We start from the raw sequence: 24,792 nt of genomic DNA, 5'->3' as shown, positions 1-24,792 counted from the left end.
GCTTGTGCCACCTCACCCGGAAGGGTTGCTTCACCACACCTTCACTACTGAGGGACACCACACTTTTAGACTTTTATTTGTTAAAAAAAAAACAGTTGCCAACTAGATGTAATTTTGCTTCCACTTCAAAATGATGCACTATTTTGCGTCCTTTAACATGAAATTCTCATGAAAGGCTTGTAATGGAGAAACATTTGCAAAGTTTTTTAAATGCTTCAGTAAGATACTGAACAAACTGACTAGAGGACATTTTAGAGTCATATGAGGTGGTTCCAAAAGCTGACTGAGTGTGATGGACCGGAACGAGGACACGTCGCTCTGTTGGAGGTGGAACAATGGAAACAAACACAGAGATGCTACAATGTGGAGCTTGTTTCTTCACAAAAGACGAAGGCCGTCCGAGCAAAGACTCCGGCTTCCGGGAAGCAAACAAACACAAAAGCGGACCTGTTTAATTGTGGAACGTGATCAAATTGTGGTGATTAATAAAAGTTAATCATGAAGTTGGTGTCAATTAGCGGCAGCTGATTTGTGTGCATTCGCACCGGTGCCCACGTTTAGAGTCGCTGTTTGGTTTGAAGGATCTTATACATCTGTAGAGTACAGTAACTGGATTACATTGCAGATTTCCTTTTTGCTTTTTTTTTGTCATACCTAAATATCTCAGATCATCAAACAAATAACATCAAATAAAGATGACCAGAGTAAATACAAAAAGCAGTTTCTGAGGAAAGCTTTCCCCACACCTTTGTTCATTCATACATAAATTGTGATTAGATTAATTTTTTTGGTTGGATTTCACTCACATACACAGGGATGATTGCTGTCTGACATGTGACATTTGACTCCAACACAAAGTAGGCTTAAATACCTCAAAAGAGAACTACAAATCTCAAACCGATAAAAAAAAACTGAAGAAAAAGAAAAGAAAGTTAACAGCATCTATCTGGGAAGGGCCACAAAGCCGTTTCTAATGCTTTGTGACTTCAGTGAACCATGAAATGGTGGTGAACCTTCCCAGGAGTGGCCGGTCTACTAAATTTACGATAAAAGTGCATCGTAGTCTCCTCAAGAAGCTCATAAAAGATCCCAGAACAACATCTAAAGCACAGCAGGGCCTCCCTCATCTCAGTTAGATCCAGTCTTCGTGATTCAACAATGAGAAACAATGAGCCAAAAGAAAGAGACAGGAGCTCCTTCACCACTGCAAAGATCTCACATTTCTAAAAAAAAAAAAAAAAAAAGCGACTTGCAAGCTGCATTTTGTATTTGTTCTATTTCATTGAAATTAGATTTTTTTAAAACATTAAAGTCTGGCCAAAAAACATAACATAACGAATTTTCACAGCAGTTAGAAATTCTAATGTGTAAATTTTAATGGAAATAAGCTAATAAATGAGTTAAGTTTTACCAAAATCATGCTTAAATCTTGTTGTTGAGGCATGATAATTAAACAAACAGAATCAGAATAACAGCGAGTCCACAAAACTCAGAGAAACAAATCTGAGTTGCATGCTGTGGTGCGATTCAACGCCTGCCAGCAGCCTTGGGAAGGTTCTGCAGTGAACAGGCGGTTCGAAATTATTCCTTTCTCCAGGGCTGCATTTCAATGTTCAGCACTATTTTTTAGGAGTCAGAGCAAGCATCAGAAGTAAGCTCCATTTACCTTTTATTTCTGTGCTTCACCAAGCTCAGCTGAGGGCTTGACACTGCTGCAAGATACTTGACCTAAAATTGAATGGGAAGGCATTGATGTGCGAGTGATTAAGATGGGTGAAAATCAATAGGTCGAGGTGCGGTGAATGTTCAGATTTTCTCGCTTTGCCAAAAATTAAAGCCGAGGATTTTTCCAGCAGTTCATGTACAAAGGTTGATGCTGAGTGTGTAGGTTGTTTGAGTTTTGTTTACACCATTAATGTTGGGGAAAAATGGTGAACAAATATTCGCACTTGATTTGTTTTAAAAGCAGATCAAATTCTGATTGCTGAAAGTTTAAATATATCTCGATTTGAGTTGCAGTCAGTCGCCATAATTGCAAGTTTTCTCTGTTTCCCTTTGGTGTTGTCCTCCCCAGGTCCACCTTCACTTTGATCTTCCTGATTTTTGATCTGGAGCTCAATAGCAGAATCATCAGTCTGCCACTTTTTTTCCTCAATTCACAAGTTGCTGCAAAGTCTTTGTAGATCTTCTGCTCTCTCACTTGTGGATCAGACACACCTGCACATCTGTTTATGATTTATTTTATTTTTAAAGGTGAAGTTTTGTGTGTTGGCATTGGTTTGTTAGATTTCATCTGCATGCTTGAACAAAAAAAAGCTCCTATTTTGTTTAAAGATCTTATTTTTATCAAGTTGAACATTCATGATACATTTAGCTGCATGAAATATTTGAATGCTGTCGTATTTTATTTTCAGTTTTGTTCTGCTTCTTGAAAGTGTCTGGTTTGTTTTTTTCCTCCAGACTCGAGAGTTTAAACATTTATACTTCAGCAGATTATTAATCTGCTGAAGTATAAATGTATTTAGATAATTTTGGTTATTTTCATTTTGTTGAAGTTGAATATTAACTCAGAGTGAGGAGGACTTTAAAATGTAAGATTTTAAAATACGTACCACCCGAACTTTTTCACACTTTTTATTTTTGTATCCCCACACAATGATGCTGCCTCCACTGTGTTTCACAGTGAAAATAATGTGTTCATGTTGTGCCATCTCCCACATGTTTGATTTGCCCAAACATGGTCGTAGTAGCATTATGCTGTGGGATTTTTGTATATTAGCAATAAAGTGCAGTATTGTCTATAGGGAGAAGAGAAACTTCTTCTACATTTCTATTTGTCGATCTATTACAGAAAATCAAACTAAATACATTCAAGTTTATTATAAAATGAGTAACAGTTCCAGTGGTAAAAATGTGCAGTTTTTACACCTTAATAATGTAGTTACTTAACTTTTAGTTCAGTTGTTTATCTGTGGGTTAATGACAGAGCATCATATAGTGGATTATACTTCAGTATTTCCTTTTTTATCTGCAGAAATTGCAGTGGTAACAAACCAGATGTTAGCCGAAGCCATCTTAAGTGTTATTGATCGTAAAAGCCAAGGCCGTATGCTGTCTTTAACTGCCCATCTCAGCTGCAGCCAAGCTCTCTAACGAAGCCCAGAGCTTCTGCATCACTGTGTTAACACCAGTCCACAAAGTCACGCACTTGTTCACAATCTCACACATCCGTGGCCCGTTTATTGCTCCCACCGCGCGCTGCAAGAGGCAGCACGGGGGGCGGTTAGGGACAAATTACGTCTTCATAAAACACACGGCCATGTAAACTTTTTGGCACATCTTATATTCTGTCCGCCTCACCCTGTGATTTCATTGCCTCCTGCATAAACGTGGCACCAAACACGGCTTAAGCTTTGGACCGATAAGGTTTTCTTTGCATCCAAATCTCTCAGTCTGGAGGTAGCATCCTGTTTAGTATGGAAGCTTTTTGCATTCAAACTTGAGCAATTTTGTGTTTTGGAAGAGTGCAGGAGTGAGAATGCACATTAACAGTCATAAATAAACATTACACCTACATCTCTTCAAACTGATATATAGATTTCCTACATTATATATTATATGATTAACACAATTTAGCATTTTTCAGAATGGAAATGCAAATGATTCAAGTTGAATACTCAGCAAAAAGCTTCCTTAGTTTTGTCATGTTTTGTGTGCATTTTTAGTTTATTTTTTGTTTGCTTGATCCGTGGCCTTCCTTCGTGTGGTTTTGCTCCCCCCCCTGCAGCTCCCTCCGCTCCACCTCAGGAAGTTCACGTGGTCAGCCTGACCTCCACAAGCCTCAAGGTGAGTTGGGTGGCGCCGCCTGCCGACAGCCGCCACGGTGCCATCGTGCGCTACACAGTCAGCTACCAGGCTCCGGCGGGAGAGAACACGGAGCGGCGCGATGTGTCCGACATCGGTGCGGACGCCACCAGCTATGTGCTGGTAGACCTGGAGAAGTGGACTGAGTATGAGGTGTGGGTGAGGGCGCACACTGATGTGGGCCCAGGCCCTGAAAGTGCCCCGGTCAAGATGAGAACCAAGGAGGATGGTAGGTTTTCTGTGTCGCTCGCTTGAAGCAGCCTGTCATTGATTTCCTTCACCCTCCTCTTGCTCGTTGGCGGTGGTAGCTGATTGGGATCACCGTCTTTTTCCTCCTGTCTCCATCTTGAAGCTCATCACTCCCTGGGGTTCAGTGCTGTGTCACTTTCCTCTGCTTGTGCTGTGTGAATACTGTCTTTTTCTCCCCACACTAAAGAACAGAAGTGGAACTGATCTCGCCTCTCTTTTCTATCACTCTTCTCTCTCTCTCTTTTTTTTTTCCAACACGTTTCTCATTTTGTTTGCAGTGTGATAGAGGGTGGCTTCTCCTAAGAGAGAGTCGTCTATAATTAATGTGTTTGAAGTTTGCTGCAACACGGCTAATTTCTTACTGGAATTAAGGGCACTACAGACATGACTAGACTACATGCTGTTGGGTATGTGGTGTTTTGGGGGAAGCAGGAGCCTTAGAACATCTGAAGTGAGTGATTAGATTTATAACTGTTTCTAATATCACTCAAAGTTATTTCTGATAGTTTTTTGGTTTGTCAAGACAAGATAACCCAAGTAAGAGAAGAAAAAGGAGGAATTTGTTAAATGAATAATAGCAAAAAGTATAACCGATGATGTTTATGGGATAAAAGCAGTAACTACTAATGATTTCAGCCTTTAAGTGTCAACAATTTCTGCACATATTTTGGCTTAAACAAAGCTTTTTTCCCCATGAAGTTAGAGGAAATTCTGACCCTTTCACTCATTTACATCATGTACAACAAATGTGTCAAAATCCTTTTCATTTTTGGCTACGTCAAGATCATAAATGTCTGGTTGTGGCAGAATATATTGCCTACTAATTTTGTTAAAATATAGCTTTCTCTGAATTTGACTTGTACTTCTAGAAGTAAAATTTTAGGATCCTTTAACATTGAAATAATTTGGCACTCACGGAAAAAAACTAATTTGATTTGACTGATGAAATATTTCACTGTTATCTAGTTATATTTAAGTAGTTATAGTGGGCTGGATTTGGCCCACAGCCCTTCAGTTTGACATTATTCAATAACTGTAATTTGCTGTGGTTATGCTGGATTATAAAGTTGTGTGTCATCAGCATACAAACCGTAAGACATATTATGTACACTTTAAACTGAAAAGTTGAATAAAAATTGGACTAAGAACAGGGCCTTGACGGACTCCGCCTGTGATTTGTGTGGAAGATCACCACTGGAACATATATTTTGACTGTGATATCTCTTTTCCTTCCTGGTGTCTTTAATCTCTTCATGTCACTGTTTTGCACTTCCCTCCCTCAATGTTTGGTTTGCAGTGCCCGGAGCCCCTCCCAAGAAGCTGGAGGTTGAGGCCATAAACTCCACCGCCATCCGCGTTACTTGGAAGCCTCCTATACAGGTGAAGCAGCATGGACAAATCAGGGGCTACCAAGTCATCTTTTCCCGACTAGAAAACGGCGAACCACGAGGGCAGCCGAACATCATGGATGTTGCTTTGCCAGAGGCGCAGGTAATGGATAGTTTTTTTCTAGTGCAGCTTTTCTTTGTCCCTTCTTGACTCTCCTGTCCACATTTCATGACTCTGTCTCTCTACTGTCCTCTCCTCTTCACACTTTGCTTCTCCTACACCGGGCGAGACACATTGAAGTTTCTTTCTGTCGACTGCAGTATCCTCCCTTTTTTCGGTTCTCGTAATCTTTTTCCACATGTGACATTTGACTCTAAATTGGTACCCAGCTCCCACAGCTTTGGATTAGCTGTCAGAATGAAATCCACTTAAATTCTACAGTAATAGCTGTTGGATATATTTTCTGTTCGTAACATCAGGATGTGGCTTAGTGAAATCAATGCAGCCCCCCTTGCGGTTTTAACACCAATACATATGCACTGCCTTGTTACCATGTTTATAAATTAAAGTTATTTCCCTGACACTGCCCCTTTACACGGTAATGCAAAGTGCACTGAATCGCCCAAAGCCGCGCAACACCATGAGATGGATGAGATTGTAATCCTTAAATGGGTCTCAGAGATTCATGAATATCCTTAAGCCATGAAAACCCAACTCTCAGCCTCCTGAATTTGCAAATAAAAGAAACCCGCTTATAAACCTCCTGCTGGTTGTTTGTTAGTCATAATATTAGTGTTTATGTACTTTAACCTTCTGTCGCCTTTAACAGAAGCATGTGATTAATATTAGTATCCACTGCTTTCACACCAACCTATTCAATACAACTTGATCTATTTAATCTGTTAAAATATATTTAGCCCAATATATTCAATACAGTTGATTCCCATGCAGTCTTAAATTTTATTGTCAGATTCAGGACCAATTATTTGAAGTTCCATTCGATCCAAATAGTAGCATAACACAACACAATCAAATTCAAGTGGTCATTTAATGACAAAAAACTAATACCTTGCAGCAATTCTTCAACCAGATCAAGCATTTGGAGACAGTGGAAAGGAAAATGCTGCCTTCTTAAAGGGAAGAAAGCACCAGACAAGCCTGGTTCAGTATGAGGTGCCATTAAATAAAAATTAAAATACACAGATAAATGGGAAGTTATCCTCTCTACTGGTGTTTGTTCTTGACACCAGTTTGCAGTAACTCAGTGTTTTTATTTAGCAGAACAGCACACATTTAACCTTGTTTTCGCTTTCTATGGGAAAGAAAAACAAAGGCTGTGCAAAGTTAATGGAAGCAAGACCTCCGTTATTTGCTACATTGAGGAAAGAGACACAACTAAACACAAAGGTACCTGGCCAGGGATACTTTCTTTGTACAAACAAAGATTATGCTGTTTCAGTGTCAAAATCTCAGTCACTCTTTTTGACAAGATAAAGAATCAGCTAGACACAATAACAGTAGTCCACTAGTACTATATATGGTACTTAAAAATAGAGTACACAAAAGTAATGGTCACAATAGCCCCATCATCCATTGAGTCCAAGAATGGGATATGGTTAAACCCAACTCTGAGCCAGAGGTTATTTCTGCAGAAAAGAAAAATGTTAAAACAAAAAGAGTATTCAAAGTTCATGTCAGCAGTAGCTCAGTTAGTACCCTGTGCCTAAAAGTATAAAGAGCTAAGCAAAGAAGCGCAAGACGAGTGGTACTTTCTTTGGGTAAGAAAAGCCAAAAGTGTACGCAAAGCTAAAAATAAGCTCTCTGTCTGCAAAGGAAATGACTGTTACGGTCTTTACTCAATTCTGATAACTTTTATTCATTTTTAGAAACATTTAATTTCACCACAGGACTGTTGTAATCAGGCTAATGCAGACCCTTTGGATTTCAATCTTGTGCAAACAGATTTTCTATAGTTTTCACACAGTGAAATTAAACCCATTAGGTTTGACTGGAGATAGCAGAGAATATGTGGATAAAAACCTGACTGGCACACAACATATTGTCCGTGTCTCTACACCTGGTCAAAAAGTGAGCCCTGATCTCCCAAACAGCGCAGCCTTTGTTTAAGAGCAGTTGTTTCTGGCAGCTGCTGCTGACACTTCATTGTTATCTGACTGTGTGTAGGGGAGTGCTCGACAGCCGGGACAGCTCCGTTTGGTATGGAAACTGGGAAAAACATGGTGGTGGTTGCTCATCTTCTTTAGAGTGTTTTTCTCCGTGGCAGCACGTTCCGCATGAATTTGTTTTGTGTTGTGAAAACTGAACTGAACATGACCCTACTTGTTATGCAAACAATACTCCCTGCCATGTCTCATTTGGGGCATACAATAAATATGAAAGCTCGCTGTAATTTGGCGCACTTTATAGCTCACGTGTTCCAGTCTCTTGCTTGGGACACCTTTATCTGCCCCCTCAGTGGCAGACCTTGGAGTTTTCTTCATTTTTCTCCTTTCTTTTCCAAGTTTGGCCTCCTTTTACCCCTGTTCTGCATGAAAGTTGGTTGAGTAATTACCAGGTCCTCGCGTGCAGGTCGGCTACCCTTGGTTGAGTCATCTCAACAGACTCATCATTGAGTAGTCAACCTGCAAGGACTTGCCCGGACGTCATTAGAAGACCACACAGTCAGACAACAGTCTCTTATCCTTTATCGTTCAACTGGTTTTAAAACAATCCCTCCCTTTTCACACATTTTCCCGTTTTCGTACCTCAACAACATAGATAACATGAGCCAGCATGCTTCCTGCAAAGATCAGCCCTGTAGTAGGCGTTCCAGCTGGTCGGAAAGAGTTCGTGACTCATCCTGAGAGTCATACAAATCCTGCAAACGCACACCTGTAATTGATGATGAATCAATGGAAGAAAACAATTTTCCTATCTGTTGGCACATCCCAAAGTGTTTCTCCAAAGAAATTCCCTTAATGTCTTGTGAAATCAGTTTTATAGCCGCCCTTTCACCTGGATTTGATGCACAGCGAGCCTGCCAGGAGGAAAAGCAAATACCACATTTTCCAGGTCTCTGAAAGCATACCGCAACCTCACCTCAGACTTCAATCACAACCTTAAGCCATGTGATTGAATTGCAGATCCTGTCACCACCACTACCACCTCCCCCTGCTCGGCCCTTCTCTTTGTCTCCATGTTTCTGGATCCTTTTTAGCCTTTCTCAGGGTTAGCTGAAACGCTGGGAGAGCTCGCCTGAGCGTGGGCGCTTTAAGCGCTTCTTTTCTTTTCAAGCAGGAAGCCCACACATCGCCCTCATTTCCCTGCTAAATTTAAACCAAAGGCCAAGTTAACAGTATGATGTTATCAACCCTTTGCAGCCGCTCTCCTGTTGGAGGAGTGACCCAAACCTGAGCTGGCAACCCAACGCCAGCTCCATTGTAGTGCCCTCGCAGCTACATCCAGGCTCATTCTCACATACAACATACAGGAAATTTCACTGGAAATGGTTGAATATTTGAAGCCTTTAGCGTCACTCCATTCTTCCACCCAAGTTTCCCTTTCTGCCCGAGTTTGCCTCCATTCAGCACCACTTTCCAGGTTCATTTGGTTTGACCACTCATGCATTTTTGTAGTTTATGCGAGCGAGGTGATGCTTCACTGCCTCTACGGCCTTCGCTGCCCCAGACTGGAGTTGAATGGAAATTGGTGGTTGGGTTTGGATGGGAGGAGGGGGGACAGGAGAAAAGAAACACCTCAGCTCGTTTCACTCCATCAATCATGACAGCTCCTTCTCTTCCACATCACTCGTTCTCTCCTCGTTCCCATTTTTATAGCCACACATCTCAGCCCATGTCATCACATTTGCATTCACCCGCCTGCAAATTATACCGCTCCGTTTCCACAAACGACGCTTATCAGCAGTGATGTGTTTTCAGCTTGCGTTGGTATTCAAAATATAAATGGAGGATAATTTATAATTCTCCTGTGGATTTAGGCAGAAAGCAAAAGCAGTTGCAGCTGAAAGGGGATTAAGCCCAAGATGCAATAGGAACTTGTGAACCTTAATGTGTTTGCTGTTCTGTTGACATACTGAGCTGAATTGACGGCAAACAAATTAAGCAATTAGGAACATCGCAAATTGTTAGATGTGGAGTTAAGCAGCAGCTGCTCTTAAATGCTACTTTTAGTGCCCCGCTATGTCAGGGGAGCACAGGGATGCAGATTTTGATGTGCCATGTGTTTGGGCTCGATACAACCGGGACATCAACCAGACTTAGCTCTTATGTCTCTTAACAGTTTGGTAATAAAAACCATCCGCTGAGAACCGGGTGGAGACTATTTAGTCTTTTATATGAATTATGATCATTGTCTCTGCAGTTTATGACTCACTGGTGTGTTATTGTTAAAGTTGGGAAAAACAAGAACTTTAAATTTCTACTGAGTAAACTTTATGAGTTGTTCGCTTTAGTTTACAAAAACTTGATGGTTAATGACTCAGAGTTTTTCAAGAAATACACAAAAGTTCTGTGTCTTGATTTTGGCTACAAGGGACTGTAGGTAGGTAGGTCCCTCTGAGGGGTGGCTGGGATGTGCCTTAAAGAGAGGTTAATATGGAATTACAGTAGCTCCCTAAGGAGATCCTTCAGGCATGTTCCTGTGGGATAGGCCTCACAGAACTATATATTTTTTCTGGGCTGGGATAACCTTGGAATCCCTTAAAAAGAGGTAGGGGCAGGATGTCTGTGTTTTACTCCCAGATCCTCTTGGATAAGCCAAGGCAGATAGATAAGTTGGATAAAAATCAAAAGAGAAAACTATTTTTCAAAATTACTTCATATTGTTCTCATGTATTTTTTGTATTTTATTTATATATTTGAAGGCTCAAATTGTCATTTTGTCAATTTGTATCTGCATTTTGTAGCCTTGTTTTGACATTTGTCCTTTCCTACTTCAATTTGGTACCTGTAAACTGCTGTAGTCAAATATTTTCATAAACATAAATAGTAAAAAAAAATCACATAATACAATGTAATTTACATATATTTTGTGAAAACTTTATTCTGTTTTATCCTGGTGAGTTGATCTTCACTCCCGACCCCACTAGGGACAAGGGTGTTGGAAAATGGATGGATGGATGGAGTTGATCTTTACGAAATATGGTAATATTAATGTAACAGCATAGGTTCTACATTTTACCCCAGGCAGTTTAGTCAGTAAAGTTGTGATGAATTGAAATATAAAACAGCTAGAAATGTACCTTGAAATCATCCAAAACTCACAAATCCAACCTCTTTCCTACCAGACTGCACTATACCAGACAGTCCTTTGTCTGGAAGCTGTCACTCAATGAAGACTGGGCAATTAGTGAATAATAAAACCATTCAAAAGAATCAGTATTTCCAACAAAATGTCACTGGCATTGCAGTTCATTCAGGCTGCAAAGGGCGAGAGAGAGCAAAACTATAAATTTCTTATCTCATGTATTCTAGTTCAATTAATTAAACCCAAATACATTAAATCAGACATGAAACTATATTATGTATCTGTAAATTTAGGTGATACAAATGGGTAGTTTGGCCCTTTAACAGTTATTTATTCCGGATGTGTTGATGCTATTTTGGCCTTACCAGTCCCCTCCTCCTTTTGCCTCTGCTCTGCTACTTCTCCCCCAGTGCTGTTACAATAGTCGCCCACGCATCCTCACCTCCACCCCGACCCGTTTTCTCCTCTCTACTTTGTCCCTCATCAGTGTCACCAGTGTCATCTCTCCTGCCCCCGTTGTCAGCCAGGCCACCCATCAGTGAACTCCTCTGCAGTGACTGAGCTGGTGAACACCAGCCGTTGCGTTCTGCATCAGCGGGGTTTGATGTCACAGGGCTAACACAGCGGCACTGGTAATAGGATTTCATGCTCGACGCTGACGGAGCCCCGCGGCACCGAAATGGGCTTTCACTTCCCCCCCGGGAATTACTCGGTCGAGCACAGCGAGCAGGGAGAACATTTTGGAAACATATATTGAAATGTAATGAATAAAGGCTCTTCCTTCCGCCTCCGTTAGGGGAAAGAGAAACGCTTCACAGACTCTGCATAGTTTATGTCCACAATGAGGCAGCCATCATAACCAACAGAGGTTGCTTTAAATTTCCATGGATTCAAAAGGTGAATGGGGAAACAAGGCAGTGCATTGCGAACAATGATTTCACAACCATTCCTCTTCGCTTTTCTCCAATTTATTTCATGCCACTCAGCTTTCCGTCATTTCTTTATTTCCTTCTCTCCATCTCTTCCATCACAGTGTTTTTTTTCCGCAGCATGACTCTATTGACACCTACATTCATCTGCCAGTGAAAAAAAGACGAGTGCTTTTTTTCCCTTGCCTGTTGTGTTTCTGACTCATTTGTTTCCCCGCCCTGTTGTCCTGTGTCTTCTCTCCCATCAGTGGAATATTGAAGAGTCCACCGAGCATGTGAGTAGCCCTCATGTGTGCTGCTGGGGTTTGTCTTTCAGGGCAGGTTCTTCTCCCCTCTGCAGTGTTTGGGGTGCTTGTGTGTTTTGGATCACGAGTCGGTGTATGTGTGTGTTTGTTTCTGTGTAAGCCATGCCTGTAATCCACTCAGTGTGAATCCTCATGAAAGATCATAACCCCATCACAACCGCAGCCAGTAACGTCTGCCCAAGTGTTTTGGCGCGTGTGTGTGTGTGTGTTTGCATGCTCATTTTTATTTTTTATCAGCACAACTGCAACTGCAGAGCATGAGTGTTATTCCACTAAGAAATGTGTTCAGGTCAACATTTTATAATAAGACAAACTAGTAACAGCTGTGCACTTGCAAATGTGGAGGCCTGTGGTGCAGTGTGCATGAAGTGCTAGCAACCACTGAGTGTACACTGCAGTCAAAAGGCTGGGTGTCACCATCTCAGTGTGACGCTGACATTAATCAGGCTCGCCTAACCTGCTGTCTCCCCCCACCGTTCAAGATGACATGTCTATCTGAAGGGAGGTGCTGCGGGGTTTTATCAGCTGCGCACATCTCCGAGGTTTCCACCAGTCTTTCATGTTCTTTTCATTTGCCCGGATGGCAGCTCTCTGCTCCATGGCTGTCATGCAGCTCTTTGTTATGGCTTATTACCTCCTAGAAGTCGTATGGCACAACTGTAAATGCAGAGCCACTTGCTATTCGTAGTCAGGAATTGAAGAGAAATGTGGGAAGGTGCAAGGTTTGGAAAGGGGGATACTGATATGATGAGACGATATACAATATGTGGAACATAAAAAGGTGGAAAATGAGATTTCAGCAATATTTTGTTTCTACTCACAAATAAAGATTTCATAAATCAGAATCAGAAGAAATGTAAAATTAAATACCCCTTTAGTGTTGTACTAATAGCAAGCTAATAACTTTATCACAGTTGGCGACAAAAGTTTAGTTGCTTCCGGTATTCTTTCAGTGCTTACAAATTATTTGTATCTCATCTCACACTCTGTCCCAAATGTTATTTTATTTCTTTTGGAGAGATATAAGAATGCATTCAGCTCACAAAATTAGATTATACTCAATATTGTATTTGCAAAAAATAGTGGGATTAAGCTATATTTTGGGTCAAACAAAGGATTGTATGTTTTTTGTTTACACAAATCAAGTGGAGATCTTTTCAATCACAAATTGTGTTGTAAAGAATTGGTAAAAAAGAAAAATCATTTTAGTTTAGTTCTGATAGGAAGCTACAAAAGCTAATTTTAACGGTAGCCTATTGTCATTAGCCGCAAACAGTTAGTCAGTTGCTGTATTCTTATAAAGCTTACTATTAATTTGTAACTTGTCTGTTCAAGTTTGTTTTATTTCCTACCAGTAAAAACTGCAAAGTACTGATTTAACAGAACTTGTGTTAGAAATGAATAAGTGTGTTAAAATACTACTGGCGTACAAAATACGATTTTACCCACAGGCTTCAGGTGAACAAAAGGAAATTAGCTTTTAACAGCTTTTTTTGAAATACCAAGGCTCAATTTTTAATCACACAGTGAGTAAAGGTCTTCTGAATCCCTAATTGTGATTTAAAAGACACCAGATAACCTCATTAGTAGCTAAAAGTTAGCCCAATCTCACATTGCTTCCTAATCTTTTGTATTTTCTCTGTTGGTATTTTTTTTTCTGCTTGCTATCACACAAAACAATTCAGATTTTCTTTAATAATGGTGCTCAGTAATTTAAGAAAGTATACATAATTTTCTGACTTGGAATGTGAAAAAGAACAGCCTCAAAACTCTACACTACTATATTATACAGAAAAAATATGAGCACTTTGAACATAACAGGTGTTATTTATATCATTACAAATACAATTATATTTCTTTATAACAGTATACCTTTTTGTCTTATTTATTCAGAAATTTGATGTTAAGAGGTGTAACCTATTTTCACTATAAATGCATATTTGTTTTTGCAATAGTGTAAATGAATAATTCATAAGTTTGTAATGAAAGGCTTTGAAAAAGTTAAATGTTCATGAGTGAAATTAAGCCCAAGGATAAAACAGTGCCTGATTTGAATTCATAACCTACAGCAATGCAGTGCCATTGGCAGACTAGAAGGTGTGCAACTGATGAGAGAATATTTATATCATTAGAGACTTCGAGTTATGGCTTGGGGGTAAAAAAAAAAATGACCTGTGAACATCCATGGCTCTACCCGAGACGATTACTGCAGTCTTTAATTAGAAACTGCAACTGCGACAGTTTCAGCCTGTCAAACTGGTAAAAAGGCTCCAACACCAGCGCTTTAATCTGTCCCTTTAATAACTGAGGCAGCAGGGTGTGTGCAGCTGTTTGGTTCTACGCGATAACGCTAAGCTGCAGAAACCTGGTCACAGATTCCCCCTGCAGCCACATGCCCAGAGTCAGACTTGGCTCGTGTCCCTCTGCCTTTAATGCGTTGATTAACACCTGTCAGACAGCGAGCCGGATGCCGTCAGAGGATGTCTCCCGTTTCACACGTCTCTGTTGTTTGCTTAGCGTTCTGTTTGCCAGGTAGCTAATGCAGTGGGACACGCCACAGACAGATGTCAGCAGCAGAAACATCAACATGTCGGTCTGACCCTCGCTTAGCAAGGAGTTAGATTATAAAGCTATTTTTAAAAATGTTAGTGAATCATGACACAAATATTGTAAAATGAGTATCATAGATAATATCAAATATTGCCTTTTGGCTAAAAGAAGCAATTTTATTTCTATCTGCGTCACTAATTGTCTCTTGACACTTTCCATTCTTGTGAGGATTGTGGCAGGGAGTTTCATAGAAAAGACTCCATTTCTATAACTTGATAATCTTTGTAATGCCCTTTGGTGCTGCTCTAAGCATTTGCTCTGAAGGAAAACTTTGAAGCTTTGCTTTCTCTACTTTGTGCTGAGTTTCAAAAGTGTTACCAGACCTGGGTCGACCTTGTCAGTGCAGAAGGAGGGGCCATCTCTGCTGCTGCCATCACAGAGATTGTTAAAGCCATTTTGTATGAATAAAGTAATGAGACTTCCTCCATAAAGTTAAAATGGTTTTATTATACAGTAATTTAGCATTTTTCTCCCATCTCTCTCAAAGGTTAGCATAGGAGTGCTGAATGTCCCTGAAAGAGGAAGATGGTAAAAAGAACAGTGGAACACAGCTAGCTTATATAGCCTGTTAAATATTCTTCTGTGTTAAGGAAATTAAAATTTCGTTAGCTACAGAAACAGTAATAGGGAGAAGCTATATGAAATTTTAAGTATCTGGAGTTTAAGTGGAGTTCCAGCAGGAAGGCTTATAGGCATCTGTGTACTTGTCCTCTCAGTGGCTCCAGCTAGAACCAGATAACTCGAGCATGTGTACTTAAGCCGCAGGCATTCATTTATTCCTGAGTCTGAGCTAATCAGCACTGTTTTCTCTCTATATGTATACTTTTCTTAGACTAGAGAGATTTGCTTATAATTTTAAATTTTAGTTTTCCAAGGTCTTTCAAATTTTTCACTGGTTGCTTCTTATTCATTCACAGTCAGCAAAACCCATTAGAGGACATTTTACAAACACAAATCCAGTTTTATGAAGCCGGAGTCAACAAAATCTTCCACAATTTTAGATTCAAATCCAGAGACAGACATTAAAGTTAAAGTCAGTTTACATTATCAAGTATTTGATCAAGTAGTATAGATTTTGTTTTACAATGTTTAAATTGGGTGAAGTTAAAACTTTTCAACTTGACGTTTTTGATAGGTGTTCTTATCTATCAGTTTTAGCTTAATTTCTGCTCTGAGTTGTTTTCATCAGATTGGCTTTTTTTTTGAGTCGTTATATTCAAGTAAGGTTAGCTAATGATTATTTCAAGAATCAATGAATGATGATTACACTTACCAATCTATTCAGCCCTACTTCTGTATATTGTGGTACAAATGTTAAACAACTTAGTGAAAAAAAAAAAACATTTCAAGCAGCATATTTAGGGAATTTGTAACTACTGTTGAGTGTAACAGGAAGATTATCACAAAAACAGCTTTTCTCACTTTTGGAAGCAAAATATAAAGAAATCAAAAGTGACCTAAGCCATTTGTACAGGCCTGTCTCTGCTGGTGAGTATGTGTAGTCAGGTGTGTGTGTTTGTCTGTTTGTTTGTTGGTTTACATATTGGCTTCGTTCAAGCGCACCGTGTTTAATTCCAGAGTGTGGGTGTGTTTTTACTCCGACTGATGCAGACTGGTGTAGTGAGTGCCAGCACTGCAGCAGGTTACACATAACAGTTGTTTCTCTCTGTTTGTTCCTGACTGCTGAGTTACTGATTTGTTCAATCACTTTAAGTGTGTCTGTGTTTTGTGCATAACACTGCATGGACGTGCAGCCAGAGGAGCGAAAATTCTAGCTTCATAAATCAAATGTCTACTATTTGTTTACCAAAATGGGTTGAATTTCATAGTTTTCCGACTGTCAGAAGTGAAGATTTTTGTTGGGTTTTAAGAAACTGCAGTGCAGTGATGATCCTAAGCTCCTCTGGGTATAATCCCATGCTTATCCATGCGGCAGGCATGAACACTGACACACTGGTGATGTTCTGGTTCATTTGGTTTGTTGGTTAATGGGTGCAGCGTGTGCCTTACAGTTGGGCGTAGGAGTTTTTCTTACCCAAGAAAAATTTCTGCTCCTGTTTGTCTACATTTTTTAATGTTTAATTTCTGTTTTAGGAAATTTCATCAAGGAATAGAAATAAATGGAGGAGGGGGTTTAATCTCATTCCGGTTTCTTTTGGTGCTGTGTGTTCTTTGAGGGGATGTGAGCTTGTTGACGGGGATTTTATTATGATTTTCATTAATAAGAAGGTTTTATTTTACTCAGGTTAATTGATTTCCTGTTATTTCACTGTATTACAGGAAGCTGTTATTGGTGGACTGCTGGCTGAAACCACCTACTCCGTCACTGTGGCTGCTTACACCACCAAGGGCGACGGAGCTCGGAGCAAAGCTAAGGTCGTCACCACGACTGGAGCAGGTTCGCAGCAGTTTTATCAACACTTTCATGCAAAACAGAGAATATGCACAGATCAGATGTTACAGTGACAACTTTGGGACTTTCTGTGTTTGCCTGGGACCTATTAGTTAGATTATTTAAAGAAACCCCACAGTAATATTTATGAATATACATTTAAGAAAGGATTGGATAAACCTCAGTAAGTCAAAATAGTTTTATATTTAAAGAAAAAACATCATTATGCATTATTTTGTGTAATTTTTATCTGGCCCAGTTTATTAGAAAGCTGGGATAAAATATTTGAACTCTGTAGTAATTTGAGTTACTATTGATTAGTTGTGTTTTTGTACTTGTATGAAGGACAACATGCAGGTGTCCAGAATAATACTGCCTTGTAACGCTAGTATTGTTGCGTTGTTAGTACTGTTTTTGTAGATTCATATGTACATTCATAAAATAACTATTCAAATCTTTGGTTTATTCACCTTTACCCATAGTAAATAGTAAAATCTTTTAAGTGCAGCCTAATTTAAAATTTAGAAAAATACAACCTTTAATCTGATTCATTGAAGGTTGAAATATAGCAAACTCATCGAAGAGCAAAAACGTTTTATCAAAAAACATGTTTGTTTGTTTTTATAAATTGGTGTGTTTCCATTTAGTGAATTTATTTTCATATTTTCAATTTGCACAATTACATGATCAATGCAAATAGAGTTAGTGTAAAGATGACTTTGTGGAAAAGCACCACATCCTGTGGTCCTATTACAAAGATCCTTAGGACTAGAAATTTTAAATGCCAATTTAGAGATTATAAAAGAAAAAATATGACTATAAGAAGATAGCTGCTCACCAGAGTTGACCATGTAAGCAACCCATGTTTGTTTTGAAGAGGATGACAAGGAAGGTGGTAAATAAAATCTCATTTTGGGGTCACTGAGCCTAAATTTAGCAGTGATTTTAAACATTTTGGAGTGTGGATTTAATTATTTTTTTTTTAAATCTTTTCAGTGCCAGGCAAACCCACTATGATGATCAGCACCACCATGGGAAACACGGCACTCATCCAGTGGCAGCCGCCTAAGGAAATGGTGGGTGAGCTGATGGGCTACCAGCTGCAGTACAAGCGCACCGACGAAGAGACTTTCACCTCACTGGAGCTGAGCAAAACTAAAGACCACCACACCGTCACCGAGCTGCACAAAGGAGCAACCTACATCTTCCGGCTCAGCGCCCGGAACCGCGCCGGCGCTGGTGAGGCTTATGTGAAGGAGATCAGCACGCCTGAAGACCTGCCCACAGGCTTCCCGCTCAACCTCAAAGTGACGGGTCTCACCCAGTCGAGCACGCAGCTCACCTGGGAGCCTCCGAACCTGAAGGAACGGAACGGCAAGATAACTTACTACAGGGTGGTGTACAAAGACATAAACAATCACCAAGACAACAGCAGCAACACCACGGAAACACACTTGACCATCGAGGGACTGAACCCAGACACCACCTATGACATCCGCGTTCAGGCTTTCACCAGCAAGGGGGGCGGCCCTCTGAGCCCCAGCATCCAGAGCAGGACCATGTCGAACGGTAGGGCGTTTATTCATACACACCTCACCAATGTTTGCTTTGAAAACACAACATCAGGGCTTTAAGCCCTCATGTGATCATACTTCGTCATTCGTCCGTCAACAAGTCCATGTGTTTCATAACATTAGCTGGCGCCTTAACTTCTTCAGAGAACCAGTTTTGTCTCCATCTGTGCCACGTCTGTCTCATCTTTTTCTCAGTGTACCACAGCTCTGTTTATTGATTTACAGAGTGCTAATCTCATTATACGCTACAGTCACATTACCACGCATCCTCATCCTCCATCCCATTACACATAAATCTAAAGCGTACCAAGCACATACCTCCTTGTGTGTTTTATAATCTTATAAACCTAAGATTTCTTATTAATTAGTGGATTGGTGCCTATTTTAAGACACAGGTTGCCTTCTCTACTATCACTTATATTCCAGTGATCTCTGAGATCTCAGTGTGTTGGAAAACTATTCATACCACTTCAAGTTTTAAAGTTGAAAGACAAGAATATATGATATTACATTTTTGCAACACCTCACTTAAAATATGTTTTTTACATCACCCCATCAGCCCCCCCACTCAAAAATTAGTGACCTATTATGCTTCCTTGAAGAGATTAGTATATGATATAGATTATGTCTATGGTCTATAAAAAACATATTCATTACATTTTTGCACAAAATAATTTTTAGATAGTGAGATTTTAGTCTGGTCAGTTCTGCTTATTTTGAGCTTCTTTCAGAATGAGCTGCTTTAGGGCGTCTTGTCACTTTAAATGCAAATCAACTGCTGCTGACCACGCCTCCAGCTCAATGTTTACACTCGCAGTGAAAATGACAGCACAGATGCGCAATTATACAACCGTACATCTTTGAAAAGCAAAAGTAGAGCCTCCTGCACAACCAACAAGAATGCAGAAAGTGGTTTCAGGATGGTGGGTCAGCAGCAAAATACTTGTCTTTTCCAGCAGCCATTGTAGAGTGCATACAGTGGTAAAACCAGCTGACCAAACATGCTGGAACTCATCAAGTTGCTAGGTGATGATGCAGTGCCCCTCGTTTGTGACTTAATAGTCTAACAGCTCTTTTTCCAGGCAAAATCATTAATTTATTGCCAATAAGTGGTTAGGTATGCTTAGACTATACTTTCAGACACAGCTGGAAATATAAAAATGTGCAAATAGTAAAATTTGTATAATAATCCCCCTTTAAATCAAAACCCTAAACCTTCCTCCTCAACTACAGTACAGACCAAAAGTTTGGACACACCTTTTAATTCAATGAGTTTCCTTTATTTTCATGACTATTGACATTGTAGATTCACACTGAAGGCATCAAAACTATGAATAACACATGTGGAAATATGCACTAAACAAAAAAGTGTAAAACAACTGAAAATACCCCTTATATTCTAGTTTCTTCAAAGTAGCAACCTTTTGCTGTGATTACTGCTTTGCACACACTCTGCATTTTCTTGATGAGCTTCAAGAGGTCGTCACCTGAAATGGTTTTCACTTCATAGGTGTGCCCTGTCAGGTTAATAAGTGGGATTTCATGCCTTATAAATAGTCATGAAAATAAAGAAAACCCATTGAATTAGAAGGTGTGTCCAAACTTTTGGTCTGTACTGTACACTTTCCAATTTATTTACATCCCAAATTAGGTTCATATTTGGTCTTCTGGTATTTTTCCAATAGTACGCCCAAGCCAACAAATATTTGTTGATATATATTTTTTAATAAGATAATAAAGATAATAATTTTGAACAAATGTCTTTGCAGATTTCCCAACCCTTAACTTTGGTGTCAAGGCAGTCACAAAAACCTCTGTGCTACTCACCTGGGACCTGCCAGAAAACTACAAATCCCAGGCTCCATTCAAGGTGCGTGTCAGTCAAAATTATCTGAAATATCACAGGAAAACTTAGCTTCTTATCACTTCCTTACATGTGAGTGGAAACTCAAGTTTTCTACCTTTTTGTTCTTGCAGATCTTGTACAACCAACAGAGTGTGGAGGTGGAGGGAAACCAAAAGAGGAAGCTGATCACACATCTTCAGCCAGACACCGACTACTCGTTTGTGCTCACAAGCAGGGGCATCATTGCCGGCGGTCTCCAGCAGCAGGTGTCCATCCGCACGGCCCCTGACCTGATTAAAGCCAAACCCGTCTCACAAACGCCTCAGGATGGCAAAATGACCATCAACTTGCCAAAAGTCCAGATGACCACCCGCGTCAGGTCAGTTATTTATGTAGCACCATTCACACCTCCAAATGCCACAAACTTTCAATAGCATAATCATTGTCAGTATAATAAAAACATTCAAATTGCTGTAGTTTGCTGGTGTGAGCATGATGTCTCCATTCAGAGGTTTTCCATCCCACTGGGGCCAGACCCTGAGGTTCACCCAGAACGCACTGGAGGGAATTTAGGGACTTTAAGTCCATTCTGGTCTGGAAATGCCGCCGGACGCCCTAGAATGAACTGGAGAATAAACGATCCGGTTCATGAATAATAGTAGCATTTTGGCTGTAAAGGCATCAATTACAGGTTTATCTTAATAAATTACAATAGCATCATAAAGTTGACTAATTTCAGTAGTTCAGTTCAAAAAAGTTAACTCAATATTGATACATGACAGGTTCGCACAGATGCATGAAATCCTTGAAAATGCTTGAATTTCTATTAGGCATTTTCAAGGTTTTGAAAGTGCTTGATTTCTGTATAAAGTATTTGAATGTGTGTGATATTCAAACTGCACAGTTTTGTAATGAAGTGCAATTTAATGTTAGATTAAAAGCCTAAATTTGGAAAGCGTTACAGTTGAAACCACATATTTTTAAACAACTAATAGAAAGACTGACAGCTTTTTTCACAGTCTGACTAAACTTATCTTGGTTTTGGCTGGTTAGAATTACCAAAAAGTATTTAATGGGACGTTGTTATATTTTAGTTTACCTTGTCCCTGCTGTAGAATGTCAAATATTATAATACAAGATATTATACTAGATATTAACAACAGTGATAAATTATATGTAATAGTAAATTGCAACTGTCTAATTTAGTTCACCATTGCCAAAGTGTGGTGCTGGAAAAGTTTGAAAACTTACCTTGAAAAGTAAGTTTAAAGTAAGTCGATTTTACTGTGGTGAAAGTGAATGAACCCTGGTATGGTGTGAAAAGGAATTGGGCTCTTCAGACTGTCACATATGTGAAAATAATCCGATTCTCAAAGCTCCAACCATAATCCAGATGATGACAGGGCATCTTCTGTATGCATTATCATACAGAATCATGATATATATCATTAATCATGATATCTTACACTATCATGTCATACAGAAAATATAATATGAAATCTTCTACCACAATTTTTCCTTCCACTCAACTTATTTTCCATTTGGAAGGGTTGTGCAGATCCTTGCTGATCCAAATCTTAAAAAGGGTTTTGCTCATTTGCCGTATTAAAAGAAATGCATCCAGTTAATTTCTAAGCAGTAAGAACAGGATTTGGGTCAGTCTTTCTTTGAGAGCGCTGGCTGCATTTTGACAATTTCAGTAAATTAATTAAAAGCTGATTTTGATCCACCAAAGTCAGCTTCAGAGTAAAACCCATTGGATAGACGAGGTCATATTAAAGGAAATTGAAAAGGTGTATTTATAAAGGATCGATACTTTGTACTTTAATTGTAAAAAGGTTTTAATCTAAATTAAAATAAAACATTTCCATCTGTGTTGGTTACTCTGAAAAGTAAGCTTCTCAAGATGAGCAGCAGGAAAAATATCAGCATCTGATCGATAGCGAAGCACTGCTCCAACTCTTAAACTGCAGCTTTTACTCTCAGAAAGCTGATGATAATTTAGACTTAACATCAGGCTGAGCTGTTTTCTTTTGACATAAATTGTTAAGAGCTGCTAAGAGCCGGGTAAAGCCTTCACCTTTATGTACACACACTAACACAAATACGGACATGTCAGAGGAGCGCAGCGAGTTGATTGGTGTAAAGATTACGGTGCTGTCAAGTCCGGGCCAGGTCCAGCTCAGGCTGACGGACGGAACGGGTTGGCGATGGGGGGATGGAGGAGTCGAGTGGTGTCTTAGCTTGTGTTGGTGAGGAGCCGCCTTGTTATACACGTCTTCTTTCACTCCCAGACTTGAGTGACTGTTGAATCACAGATGCGAAGCAGAGAAGAGGAGGAGGAGGAGAGGCAGCTGCTTTCACTGTCAGCAGCAGCTCGTTTTACAAAATGCCGCAGTGGAGAGAAAACTTTGAGCCGAGAGAAAACAGTCGGGGCTTGACAGCGAGATGGAGCCAACGCAAATATAAACACAGAAACATGAGTGCTTTGTGTGCTCTCGCATGTATGCTCGTTGAGTTGGTACCTAACCTCCTCAGTTTGACCCTCCCCAATGATGTCCTTCATTTCCATCCATCTGGTTCTTGATAACAGCAGCACAGAAACTCATATTTGCTCTTTTTAACCTCAGGAATCCTACAGGGATCTTCATTAGCTAAAGGCTCCCCTCCACTGAATGGTGTTTGTTCCGGTCCGTGTGGCAGATGTTCTTAGCGTTTAGCCATTAATTGGGGAACGCAGCGCCAATCTGCTGGAGTTCGACCTTGGGTGGACTCACTTGTGCGGTGGCGTCGTTCCAACAAAAGCATCTCCAAGTCTCCAAATGTGTCGACTGAGTCATGCTTTGTTTACTGAGGTCTTTTTTTTTTTTTTTATTCCTCATCAGATGGTTTTACATCGTGGTGGTGCCACAAACCCAATCAATGCAGCGGTGGAAGAACCCAGACGAGGTGGACCTGGAAGAGGTGAGTGCCAGGCGGGGGGCTGATTGGCTAATGTTCCCAGGTTACAGGGGTCACGGATAGCATTTTCCGCTCCAACTGGGTGGGGAGTCGCCGGTTGTAGCCAATTATCTCTACCCTCCTGAGCTCAGGGAGGAAGAGATATTAAACTGTGAGTCACTCAGGTAGGAGGGGAGTCTCCTGATTGGATGCCATGTCTGCAAACAGCAGCCATCTGTCGAATAAAACCGTTTGCACATTCAGATCATAGTATTAGTGTGTAACAAGTGATGTAGGGCTTAATTTGATCTCTCTTATATCCCTTTGCAAGCAATACCTACAAATTTCTCTACCTTTGCATCTATTGGCACCTCTGGTAAGGATATGTAAATTAATTAATATGTTATGACAGTAACATTCTGAGACGAAAACTTTTTTAAAAATCTAAGCTTTTGAGCACATTATAAGTAAATATTTCAAGTAAACATCTTGTGGCCCATGGTTAAAAACAATTGGGTCATTTCGTCAGGATTTAGATCCCAAACATCCAATACAATCTGCAATGAAATGATTTACCAGATATAAAATCAACCTTCTTCCACAAATATCAGTACAGAATCCACAAAAAAAGACAACAAAAGTGCAAGATGACTTAAAGGAAATAGTGTAAGCCAGAATGTTAGTGTTGTCCTATTGGCCTGTCACAATAACAAATATTGCTTTACGATAAATTGTTCCAGTCATTATTGCGATGAACTATCACGTTGTTGTTTTGAGGACATTTTCAATCCATCTATTGGTAATGGCATAACATTGTAAGTTCACCTTTTCAAGGACTAATAAACTTTAACTTATGAAAGAGCACTTAGCATTGGAACTGTAAGACACTTAAAATATCCAAAATAAAAACAAAAATGATAAATAAAAGAGAAATAAAAATCCACTTACAACTGAAACAATAAATAAAAAATCAATTATGAGGTCTCTAAGCAAATGAAAACAGAAATTATTGAGCTTATTTTACTTCATCATCTGATAATTTACCTATTGTGCCAGGCTTAGCAACAGGTGTATAATGCAGATGCACTCTGGTTGAGGCTTCCTATCTTCTCATAAACTTTTATATGACTTTCTAATTTATTTATTTGTTATTGAATAATGATGCTATTTAATCATGGGGGAGTTTAGGGCTACATGCCTGAATAATAATGGCATGAGGTTTAAGTAAACTTGGAGATCTGAATCACCATTGCTCAAGGTCTCCCCTTAGGAATAATGGAGGAGACATAGAGGGAAAGAGATGGGACTCCCTGAGTCATTAAACACGGAGCAGGCCATTGTCTCCTCCCTCCAACATAATGATTTAATAAAGCTACATCTGGAGCGGCACACGAGACATCAGTGACAGGAAACAAAATGCTGCTGAAAAACACAATGCCGCAGTGCTGTACACTCCCGCTCATTTATTAACCAGGCTGGCAGTCATGCT

General features: G+C 39.8%; 1 protein-coding gene and 1 long non-coding RNA gene across 19 annotated transcripts in view; one reads left to right on the top strand and one right to left on the bottom strand.

Annotated features, from left to right (window-relative positions):
* Window positions 1-24,792, top strand: part of LOC114147024 (protein tyrosine phosphatase receptor type F) — a 240,532-nt gene that overhangs the window by 160,131 nt on the left and 55,609 nt on the right. For 9 of the 18 annotated variants that reach the window (XM_028021538.1, XM_028021537.1, XM_028021536.1 and 6 more), the window contains 8 exons: window positions 3,788-4,093; window positions 5,411-5,604; window positions 11,885-11,911; window positions 16,832-16,949; window positions 17,940-18,512; window positions 20,287-20,387; window positions 20,495-20,742; window positions 23,249-23,327. In XM_028021538.1, the coding sequence (XP_027877339.1) occupies window positions 3,788-4,093; window positions 5,411-5,604; window positions 11,885-11,911; window positions 16,832-16,949; window positions 17,940-18,512; window positions 20,287-20,387; window positions 20,495-20,742; window positions 23,249-23,327 (1,646 nt within the window). The remainder of the gene's footprint in view (window positions 1-3,787; window positions 4,094-5,410; window positions 5,605-11,884; window positions 11,912-16,831; window positions 16,950-17,939; window positions 18,513-20,286; window positions 20,388-20,494; window positions 20,743-23,248; window positions 23,328-24,792) is intronic. The other 9 variants (XM_028021554.1, XM_028021547.1, XM_028021553.1 and 6 more) reach the window with 3 other exon arrangements.
* Window positions 13,436-19,216, bottom strand: LOC114147025 (uncharacterized). Its single transcript, XR_003596007.1, has 2 exons — window positions 19,185-19,216; window positions 13,436-13,520 (listed from the first exon to the last, which is right to left on the bottom strand). It is a non-coding gene; the product is annotated as an uncharacterized LOC114147025 (long non-coding RNA).

Source organism: Xiphophorus couchianus, chromosome 6, assembly GCF_001444195.1.
Source record: "Xiphophorus couchianus chromosome 6, X_couchianus-1.0, whole genome shotgun sequence".
NCBI classification, from domain to species: domain Eukaryota; kingdom Metazoa; phylum Chordata; class Actinopteri; order Cyprinodontiformes; family Poeciliidae; genus Xiphophorus; species Xiphophorus couchianus.
Note: the sequence above shows the minus strand (reverse complement) of the source record. Positions and strands in the feature narration are given on the sequence as shown.